Genomic DNA, 11,858 nt, shown 5'->3' with positions numbered 1-11,858 from the left:
CTATGAAATTAGAAAAGTTCAAGAAACCTCCTATTAAAAAAAAAATGCAAAAATCATCCATATCATTTGAAAAACAATGCACTCCCTGCTCAGGGGTTTTTTGCGTCATTTTTCAAATATCAGGGGATCTTTTATATTTTCTTTTTTTATAAGGATTTTTTTTATTAACTTTTCTAATTTTATAGTTAATATTATCTAATCTATATATATATATATATATATTACTATTGTTTTGAGTTATGCCAAGCGCGTTTGTCGTTTTTAATTATGATTAATATTTTGATTTCGTATATGAAAACAATAATCAAAAGTTATTGTGCAATCGTGATTAATTACTATTCAAACATAATTAATTTTATCATCTCAAATATAAATAAATTAATATAAAGAATTAAATAATTTTTGACTTTGTACTGCAAGAAACAGATAAGCAGACAAGGAATTATATAATATAAGATATTAAATAAATAAATAAATTGGAGGCCACATGTCGGAAAGTGGTTGGATGGGAGTGTCTATAAATTTCAAGGCACATTTGTCCACAGTTCGCCACTCAAAGGAGTCGTCTTCATTTTGATGGAAGTGGAAGTGTGGAACAGCTGATCAGTTACGGAGCAATAAACCACCTAAATACAGGTATTTGTTTATTTATTTATTTATTTTTCCTTGTTATTTCTCTTCCTTAATTTTAATTCAAACCCAAAATTCCTGTCTGAAATTTAGTAATTATGTTTGGGTAGAATTATTATTAACTTTTTTTTTTTTTTGGAGAGAAATAATTTTTTAGTTTCACATTTATTTTTCATGAAAAAAATTACAAATACCGTCTTAAAATTAATAAATATTTTCTTAAAATTAATAGTTATCTAATAAATATTCCCTCCTCGTGACAACCCATTATAGAGGGATCTTTGTTAGAAGGTCGTTAATTTCACTGGATATTTATAATTTTTTTAAATAATGAGAAGGTATTTGTAATTATAATAAATTTCAAAAAATTCTTTATAATATACTTGAAAAATAATTAACAGTAATAGTGAAAATATTTAGAAATTGACTTGAAAAAGTAAAAACGGAGTGTTTATTAGGAAAATAATTATACTCGAAATTATTTTAAAAAATACTCGAACAAAATTCAATTCCTTCTTTTTGGGTCGGTACGAGCATCTATTTGTTTGTGTTTTTATTTTCAATTTTCAGTTTCAGAACAATATCTAAAGTTTAAACATATATGTTTATACGTATTATTGATTTGACACTGCATTTTAATATATAATACAGGATTAAATATATTTTATACTCCTAAAGTATGCCACACGTATCAATTATCCCCCTAAATTAAATAAATCTTCACTTAACCCCCTATCTTGAGATATTCTTGAAATTAAATAAAAATAGACAAAATTATTATAATAAAATATATCAATCAATTTGACTTATAATTTTATGAGACTGTGATTTTTATTAATTAATACTAGATTAGTAATTAATTAAGTATAAAATAAGTATTTCAAAATTGAGGTGTATAAATAGTCTTATTGATTTAGAAAAAGTTTATAAATTCAAAACTTTTGATATTAATGATAAAAATGCATTTTTGCGTTGAAATTTTACTCGTACGGATATTTTAATGTATAGGCGCTACCCATTCCTAAAAAAATTATTTTAATGACATGTGTATGAGTTTGGAATTTTTTTTTCTTTTCGCACTACGTTTTGTTTCAGATACAAGATTTTTCGTTTAAAATTTTGACTCCAAATTGTTGGACTGTCTCCCAAAAACTCATACATCGTACTTTTTTTTTAGGATAATTATACTCTCCTCCCGTAAAGTTTAGTGTAATTATACGTAAACTCCATGTGATTTAAAAAATTACATCTGGTATTCTTGGGTTTTCATCCCTTTAACAAATAAGTCCATCCATTAATCAAAATTAACTATATTTGTTGATATTAACAAAAAAAAAATTGATTAAAAATTGATATTTACCGTCGATTGACTTATTACTAACTTATTATAGATCAAATATTTTTTTTTAATTAAACTACTCTTGTAATAGTGAAGATATACCCATCAAATGCATTAATGTGTGAATATATATACGAATAATTTGGTCATTAAAATTTATTTGACCTGTAATAAATCAATAAAATAAGTCAATCAGGAGTAAATAAGAATTTTTATTCTTTTTTTTTATTAATATCAACAAATTGAGTGAATTTTAACTAAACAATGGGATATTTATATAGATCGAAACAAATCTCAATGTACTAAATATAATTTTTCAAATAACAAACAGTTTACGTACAATTACATCAAATCTTGAAAGAGATAAATATAATTATCCTTCATTTTCTTTTTTTTAACACACACAATCAAGATACTCATGCACACACACTGAAATTTGAATATAAAATTTGGAGTCTAAACCGTTGGAATGTAGGACTAGAGGACTCATGGACCACTACAGCAGCGGTCATAACCAAACAGGTCGGAATTCATATGTCCAAAGCCAAACACGGAATTCCACGTCCCAGAATAAATGTCTCCGCTTTTTGCCGGAACATTTTCCTCCACGAATCCGATTCTTTATCCCAATTTCGGACACCTTTATGTCAATTGATGAAAAATATATTTGCATAGTATATTTTTAAAACTTATAAAAATATTAGATGTATAGGATAGTTTGCTCGAAAAAATAGTTATTTTACATGTAATAAATTAATCATAAATTAATTAATTATAAATATAATTTTTAATTAACAGATGAATTTATTTGTTAGGTAAAAACAAATATCAAGATAACTAGATATAATTTTTTAAAAATCAAATGAGATCTACATGTAATAGCACCAAATATCAAAAGAAAATTGTTATTTCATAATAATTATAATAATATATACTCTATTATTAAGAAAAATGGGTATCTATTTTTTATATGCTGTTTTATTTTCAATATTTAAATTTATCTCTTCATTTATGATGTGACTTCCTTCTTTGGTGAATCTCCACATATAGGAAAAATTAAACTCCGTTTAGAGTTCAAGATATTGCATAAAAAAAAAAAAACATAGTGGAAAATCTTAATTTGTTTAGAGTACAATTTTACTAAGTACAAACTCAAATATTTATTTTTTATTTTTTTTAATGATGACACGTTTAATTTGTAAAACTAATATTTATTATTTTGGACACGTATCAAATGTCCGCTGAGAAACCGAGATTCGGGTTTGTTTGGGCGGTGATTTGAATGCATGAATTTGTTGTGGGACTAGAACTCTGTATAGCTCGCAACCAAACATTTGGAATGGTCATCAGCCAAACACGGTGCACGAGGGTAAATCTGCCCGTATTTGGTTAAAACAATTTCCTCCGCCCAAATCCGGAATTGTCTAATTCTGGAAATCTTTATCCCAAATCAGCGTCATAACCCCAACCAAACACGTGTAATGATTCTACACGGCCTGTGAATACTTGAACTATACTTCATACGTACTATCATCAATTATGGATTCAATACGTGACTATTTTCAAATTAATAAATGTATTTTAAAATAAATAATTATTATAGATTAAATTATACATTTATATTTGCAAGACTTAAATCCATAATTTTTTTATTGCAAAATTTTAATCTTACCGCTCAAAAAAAAGCTCATTAACTAGATCGAATCAGGGAATCCAAATACATGTTTAGGATCTAAGAAAATGAATGCATGATAAACTTGCTAGGAGGTCTCTAACCAAGACCCTCCAATTCTTAAAGATGAGGAATATTCTCTCAAATAAATTACATATTTTGGCCCAAAATGGTGCAAGAATATTTAAAGGGCCGAAGATCCGTACTTGTACAAACTCACATGTCGTGATCTTAGTCTAGGTATTGGATGATCAACGATTGTATTGCGGGTCACCTAGTCGGTTCCAATCGGGTACGACTCAAGTCGGGTGAAAAGTGTGTTGATCCTTATAATTTTTAATATTTTGAGGTTCTCTCTAAGGCATTCTTATTGTTTAATAGGCCCTCTTATTAGACCCTTATTGATACTATTTTTTTTATTTTAAAAAAAGAATATTTGTGCACATTATTTAATAACGTATCAAGATTTTTTTTTTCTTTCAAGTCTAGTTCATTCAATTAATAATATTAATATATAATAAAAAAAGACTTTTTTGTAAAGAAAAAAAAATACATTGGCAATTAAAAACTAGGAGAATTTATTAAAGATATAATAAAAAAAATGGAATTTTTTTCTTAATACAACCTTTTCTAAGTTGACAGTCAGAAACAATTGTTTGGGCAGTGGTATGTTAGGACAAAAAGGTGCTCAACTTTCTCCCGTAATAATTAATTAATTGAATTTGTTTTCTTGTCCAAAACCTAGTAATCCACTTTCCCTATTCCTCCAATTAGAGCCACTAATTAAAATATTTGGGTTATTACACTAATTTTTTCTAAAATTTGTTGTAATAATCCTAATGTTTATGTCTGATTAATAAATTAATTTTTTGTAATTTTTTAAATAATAAAAGAATATTTATAATTATAATAAATACTATCAGAAATAATTACAATTTATTAAATATTTAATTTATGATAGAAATTTGGAAGGGGTGTGGTCACTCCCACAGAAAAAAACAAAAGGAAAATGGAATTTTTCCCACTAAAATAAAATACCGTTATTTTGTGGGCTGCAGTGTTCTTCTGCCAGAGTACAGCTACTTGACCAAGACGGAAGTTAACTGTGAAGATCATCATCACTCATTCCTCAACATTGCTGAGCCCACTCCTCTGTTGCAGCTGTTCTGCTCATTGTTATTTGGTTCTGAAATATCTGAAGATTTGTAGTCTAGGAACTCGGTTCGGATATGAAGAAGCAGAGAGGGAGGAGCCACCACCAGCATCCGGAGGTAATGCTTTCATAGTCTCTTCGTTGTCGAAGGATTTTCTGTCAGTTTCCGCAGTGCATTGTTTTTAGGAATTTACTCTTTATTTGGATGATTTGACGAGGGCGGCAGAGTGCAGAGGAATTGGCTGAATTTTGTGTTTCGTTTTTGCAGCTCTCGTGGCGGCGCGCGGTGGTGCGGAAGTGGCTCAACATAGCGACCAACAACGCTGATTACTCCGCAGACAGCGATTCTGGCGTCGATTCAGATACGGAGCAAGGTTGTTTTGAGCATTCTGTCCTTGCTGGTTTATTGCCTTTTTGTCATGTCTTTTCACTTTTTAAAGTTGTTTTGTGTGTGTGTGTGTGTGTTGCAGAATTTTGTGATTGGCCCAGAGAATCCCGATTCAAGAATGATAAACCCGATGAAGTTCAGGTCGATGCTAATGGTAATGTATTTACTTTATTTAATTGCATTTTCCAAAATTTTGGATCTTTCAGTCAATTTGTTTAGTAAACGTTGGTAAATCTCTGTTGTTTGATGAAATTTTGGGGTCATATTTGAAGCAAAAGTGTGCTGGTTTTTACTTATCAGTGAACCTTTTTTTCTTGTTCTTGTCTTTTTTGGTAGTGATGAAGTCTTGCGATTTCAGACTTTAAGGTACTCTTTGCTCTATTATGCAATTGCGGAATGGACTACGGTTTGTTTATGCTGTTGGATGATCTTATACTTATTGATCTTCGCTGTTTTGGTACTATTCAGTGAAGATCTTGGAAAATTATGCTTATAAAAACCAATCTGTTCCATAGAATTCAATAATTTGTCTTTCAGGCAAGCATACGGATACTGGATGCACTGTTTCAGATCTATGTAATTTAGCATTTTCATATGTTGCTATTTGGGTTGGTGATCAAAGTAAGGTGTTAACCATTCAAAGTCAGTCTTATTATTTTGTACGACTGGTTATATTTGGACTAATCTAGTTGACAGAAGAGCGAAAGCTAGGTGTATAAATGCATTGTTGAGTGAACTATCTGAATGTGGAACAATCTACAACCAAACAATAGCAGTTATGTATCCTGGTAGTATCCAACTGGAAGTAAATAAATCAGTTTTGGAAACTTCCTCTTGCTGATATGCTTAAAATATGTTTTTCATTAACGGCATGAGTATCCCACCAAGACACTATATGTGCAGGAGAGCACTTCTTGATATCAGAATGGTCTACATATGTGTGAGTGTGTGCTTGTTTATATATATATCTGAGTGTGTGTGTGTGTTTGCATAAGTATCAGCATAATGAGAAAATAACTTACGAGGCATCCCTCCAGGGGATACTGAATTTTTTCTGCATATCCATATTTCTCTGTCCCAGTTGGTGTTGCTTATGCTACGCTGATCTACGGGTGTAGTGTATATTTATCTTCTGTTTTTTTCTAGAACCAAACTCTGAATGGTTTGTGTATCTGGGTGCTGTTGAAACCCAGAGGCTCTTCCCAGGTTAAGAAGACGAAAATCAGAGACATTTAGAGCTCAGTATATAAACACCAAGGAGATCAGGTATGTCCTCGCATTTTCAAGATCACAAAGACTGGAAACTGCTAAGATAAATAAGCAAATAGTTCGAGTTAGCATATAGCGAGGTTTTATTTCCATCCTCTTGTCTTTGTCTTTACAAGGATATGTGCTGCCACATGGAATGTTGGAGGAAGAGTTCCTCCTCATGACTTAGATCTTGATGACTGGTTGGATATTGATGAGCCCGCTGATGTTTATGTAATTGGGTAAGTTAATTACACTGTTATTCTATAAATTACATGGGTTTTAATCTAAAGCATAGCATGTAGTCCAAGCTATAAAATCATGTCATCAATTTCACAATCAATAATATGCTATTACCATGAAAGTTATTTCCCTTTTAACCTGATTGAAATTCTTTTATCTCGGCTGTCAACTTAAACTTTATGGTTACGTTTGTTGCCAATCTCTCCATGGAACAGGAAGTCACCTAACAGTTCATTCATTTGATCATGTTTTATATGACAGCCTCCAGGAGATCATCCCGTTAAATGCTGGTAATATTTTTGGCGCTGAAGATAGTCGGCCAGTTTCAAAATGGGAAAACATAATTCGTGAAACTCTGAACCGAGTTCCACCAGCAACAAAGTTTAAAAGCTACAGTGATCCACCTTCTCCGACAAAGTTCAAGCCATCTGAAGATGCACCAGACATAGAAGATGAAATTGTAATTGAATCAGACAGTGATATTGAGGAGGAAATCTACCCATTGGATGAAGAACCAGATAATATTTGTGAAATCAAGGATGTCATTTTCGATGAAAGCAATTTTGTTTGTGCTGATGCCACTATCTCCAATGACAATGGCAGCTTGGGCAAGTCAAAGGAACAGGAGTTGGCACGGCAATTTTCTTCTCCCAAAAGGCTGGACAGATTGAACTGCTTAAGGACAGATGATTCTGAAGAAAATACAGAAGCCTCAAATATTCGATGCATGAATAAATTAACGAAAACACTTAGTGGGACAGATAGGATAGGCTTAAGCTGGCCAGAGCCACCACTTCATCTTTTAGCTCAGCATGTTTTGGAGAAACCTAATTCTTTCAAATCTTCTAAATCTTTCAGGACATATAGTTCTTTCAAATCAAACAAGAATAGTGAAAATAGAATGAGATCAGACATAGCCTCGCTTGCGGAACTTGACCTTGAGTCCCTAATAAACCGGAAAAGAAGGCCACCATATGTTAGGGTGGTAAGCAAGCAAATGGTTGGAATTTTTATCACGGTATGGGTCCGCAGGAGCTTGCGGAGGCATATACAAAACTTGAATGTGTCTACTGTTGGTGTTGGAGTCATGGGCTACATTGGCAACAAGGTTTGTTCTATCTTCCACATGTTCTTATACTTTTGATCTTCCAAGAGCAAGCTGCAAATGTTCATGTTCTTGTCTTTCCTACATAATTGAATATCTATTTAGTCTATCAATTCTAGTATTTGCACGGCTTCGCTTTCCAAGTACCATAGGTAGGCAATCTACCGTCGTCAAATTTGGCATGAAATTGTGAAATCGAGCTGCATAAATTCTCCAGTTTATGTTTCAGTTATTGCTGTACCATATTCTGTATTTGTTCAATTTCTAAAACTGACTCCTGCCTTTCTGGGTCATGCTCCGGATCATGTTTCTTTTATGTATTAGATAAGGGCGCAATTATTGTTTACAAAGTCATGTTCAGTTTATTCAATTAGCAAAACTTTCTCTGTTTTCTTTCTTTCAGGGATCTATATCAGTTAGCATGTCCATACATCAAACACTCTTCTGTTTTATTTGTACACATCTAACATCGGGCGAGAAAGATGGGGATGCGATCAAGAGAAATGCCGATGTGCATGAAATTCATAGACGAACACGTTTCAATTCACTCTCCGCCGTGGGGCTTCCTAGAAGAATCCACGACCATGAGTAAGTAAATGGTTTAGTTTTTGATCTCTTCTTGGATGTAGTAGTTTGCCATTTTCTCTAAAATTATTCTGACATTTTTGAATTTGTCAAAGAAAGCGGAAATGCTAAAATGACCAGTAAATCTGATTTCCTAATGCTCTAGATCACATACTTTGTCATGAATTTCCCATAAGCGGTTAGAAGAGGTTTCAGAATGCCCCCTTCATTGACTGGACAGTTTGACTTCTACAAACAGGATAAATTACTCTGTTGCACAGCCAAGATCTTGACCTTTTATAGTGGTTGTACTTAAAATGGTGGCTATTCCCCTTTACAGGAACCAAGAAATGTTTCTGTAACACCTGAAAATTCATATCTTCTGAATAATTGTCCACTTCCTCCCAATTTGAATATCCTAGTCCTTGTAGTGTTCATTGGCTTTCCTTTCATGTTAAAGGATCCTATATCTTTTAATCTCTTAAACCACAGAACACAACTAATAGTTATATACGCTTATATTGAGATCTAACTGAACGTATATTATTGCCTTCATTTACATGGGAAATGCTTTCTTGTGCTTGAACTCATCACAACTCGAAAAGAATGGAAAAGAGAATATCTTCCAGCCATAAAATTGTGTAGTTGTAGTCCATGTGAATCAAATGGATGTGTCTAGCACTCCAGAAAATGTTACTTTGCCCCTTCTTCTGGTTACCTTGAGAACCCAAGTTGAGAGCCATTCTCAGAATTTTCAGTTAAGGAAGCATTGTGCTGTATATCCTTAACGGGATGCCATACATTTCTGTATATGAAATTATAAACTTAAGTATCTTTAACTATGATACCTGTCCTTATTAGCAGGTACACTCAAATCAAATTTACATGATTTCAGAGGGGGACTATTATTATTTCTTTCTGTACAAGTATTTTCTAGAGCACTCAAGATGTAAATATGATGGCTAGAACTCACATCTGTTGCAGGAGAATAATCTGGCTCGGTGACCTAAACTATCGAATCAATTTGTCTTATGAGCAGACAAGAGAGCTAATTTCAAAAAAGGAGTGGTCCAAATTAGTCGAGCGGGATCAGGTGACTGGTTTCTTTTTGTTTCCTGAGGTGGTTGAAATGCTAAAAGATAACTTATTTTTAACTCTTTTAGGTTTGGGCTAGATCTGTTTATATTTGTTTGTTACATTCTGCTTTAAGAGTGCTGTTGGCAATATTTCTTCTACCTAAATCTTCAGGCACTTTGTTAACATAACAATACTAACTTCTAACTCACTACAGCTTCATTTCAACTTAACGTAACTGAGAATAATGTCAAGAAACGTGAAAGGTTGCCGGCTGTTCACTCTGTAAGAAAATGATGATCAGAAAAACGCAACTAGTCAAGGAGGCTCCTTACATCTTGAACGTAAAGTTATGAGCAGGCCGAGAACCATCATGATTTATGTAAATAATCAACATCAATAAATGGGTTTAGGCGCATCATATTTGGCTTTCATTCAAATGTTTGTTGCATCCAGTGAACATGATTGCTTTTCTTGGTTCTTATGCATTGTCTTGTGCAGCTTATCAAAGAGCTTAAGAAAGGCCGTACATTTGAGGGATGGTCTGAAGGTAGTCTGAGCTTTGCTCCAACTTACAAATATGAGCTAAATTCAGAGTCCTACTATGGAGAAGATCCAAAGGCTGGGAGAAGAACACCCGCATGGTATGCATTTGGTTCAACCAGAATCTCCCTGTTTCCACTAATAGATACACTGCATATTGTTAAGAGTATAATTTGAAATAAGTATGATTAAGCATCTTGTGGATCTGCATCTGCACTTCATGTAATAATGCACTAGGTTTATGCGTGTACATGTGTAGCAGAAGACAAGAGCATCTTAGTTCATAGCTCCAGGAGTTATATATCATTCGTTAGGCGTTCCTCATTTTTGTCTCCAGGTGTGATCGCATTCTCTCATTCGGTACGGGAATGAAGCTGCTAGGCTATAGACGATCTGAAATTAAGCTATCTGACCACCGCCCTGTGACTGCCTCTTATATGGTGGAAGTTGAAGTATTTTCTCCTAAGAAGTTGCAACGAGCGCTCACTTTCACTGATGCAGAAATTGAAGAACAGGATATTCTCACAGATATCGAACTCAGCAGCGGAATGGATCGGCTAATATCAGGAGAGGTGAGTGGTGATGGAAGTCATAATTTCAGTTTAAATTTGCAAATCCATATGTTACATTTATCTGTAAGAATCTTTTGTCTGTTCACGTTATGACTCATTCCTATTTTAGCAAATTATGGATATATTTCGGGATTGTCTCTACCGATGGATTCATTTGCAGGATGCTTCATATTGGGAGCGGTAAGGCATTTGCCGATAGAGGTTTCAAAGAGGCTGCAAATGGGAGCATCCATGACTGTGGGGGCTCTCCTGATCGGCTGTCTCGCATCCCTTCTTTGATTGTTTGTTGCTCCGCATGTCAGATTATATTGCAGTGAGGTTGTATGTGGTTTTGTTGTGTATCATCTGTTGAGAAGCAGAGAAAATTAGTATGTCGAAGGCATCAATTCACTGCCAATGATGAATGTATGCCAAAAAGTTTCTACTTTTCATTGTTGTGAATATGTAACTCTACTCTACGCTTATTTCAAGGGTAAATTTCATTTTAGTCCTCAATTAAGTTCTATTTTAAGATAGTTCTTATCTTTTTTATTGATTTCAATTAATTCCTTTGATGTGTGACTTTTCTAATTTATCCTTATAAAACTTATTCCTTTTTTAGAAAATCATTTTAGTCCCTCACTTTTCATTTTGATTATAGTTTGGTCCCTTATATATATACTTTTAAAAAATTTTATTATTTTTTATTGGAAATATTTACCATTATTGAGCTTTTATTTAAATAATAACTTGATGAATGAAATATAAATATAATGTTGTGAATGTCGTGAACTTCTTGCACTTTTCAACTAAAAGAAAATACTTGAATAAATAAGTTGGAGAAAAAGAAATATAAAATAGAGCAAAAAAAATTTTAAACAGAGAAGCTTCTGAAATTAGAACAGAAATATAACATATGACCATTTTTTGTAGAGCAAAAAATTTCAAAAGCTATATTGTTGTCCTCGTCCGTTTTTTTTTAAAATTAATTAATTTAGTTATATTAATTAAATATACTTTAATTAATTAAAACAATTATAATAATTATTGTACTTAAGTATATTTTAATATATACTATTTAATTAAAAATAATTTTAAATAATTATTATAATAAATTAATTTATAACTTATAATTGTTATAATTGCTTAATACTTATATTAATATAGATATATAAATTTGAAAAATAAAATTTAGTATATTAATTTTTATAATATATTTTTTTTTATATTTAATATAAATATATTTAAGAATAAAAGAATTTATATTTTTAAAAGAGAGTAAAATACAAAAAAAGAAAAAATCAATTTGACCGTAGTAATTTTAGATATAGTATAAGGACATTTTAGT

At 32.0% G+C, this 11,858-nt stretch overlaps 1 protein-coding gene across 2 annotated transcripts; it reads left to right on the top strand.

Moving 5' to 3' along the window:
- Positions 1-549: 549 nt before the first annotated feature.
- LOC105158893 (type IV inositol polyphosphate 5-phosphatase 3) lies at positions 550-11,026 on the top strand. Of its 2 annotated transcripts, XM_011075805.3 has the most exons (12): positions 550-636; positions 4,700-4,912; positions 5,063-5,168; positions 5,265-5,336; positions 6,376-6,448; positions 6,568-6,672; positions 6,935-7,781; positions 8,182-8,366; positions 9,327-9,435; positions 9,918-10,060; positions 10,297-10,531; positions 10,692-11,026. In XM_011075805.3, exons 2-12 carry the CDS (start codon positions 4,871-4,873, stop codon positions 10,713-10,715), a joined length of 1,941 nt encoding a protein of 646 aa, XP_011074107.1. In that variant the 5' UTR covers positions 550-636; positions 4,700-4,870; the 3' UTR covers positions 10,716-11,026. The 2 variants fall into 2 exon arrangements, with proteins under 2 accessions (XP_011074107.1, XP_088735326.1); XM_088879200.1 differs by having other exon boundaries at positions 5,063-5,336.
- The last annotated feature ends 832 nt before the right edge of the window (positions 11,027-11,858 follow it).

This window comes from Sesamum indicum, linkage group LG3, assembly GCF_026168435.1.
Source record: "Sesamum indicum cultivar Baizhima isolate 11 linkage group LG3, ASM2616843v1, whole genome shotgun sequence".
Taxonomy (NCBI): Eukaryota; Viridiplantae; Streptophyta; class Magnoliopsida; order Lamiales; family Pedaliaceae; genus Sesamum; species Sesamum indicum.
This window is presented reverse-complemented; position numbering and strand designations above follow the sequence as displayed.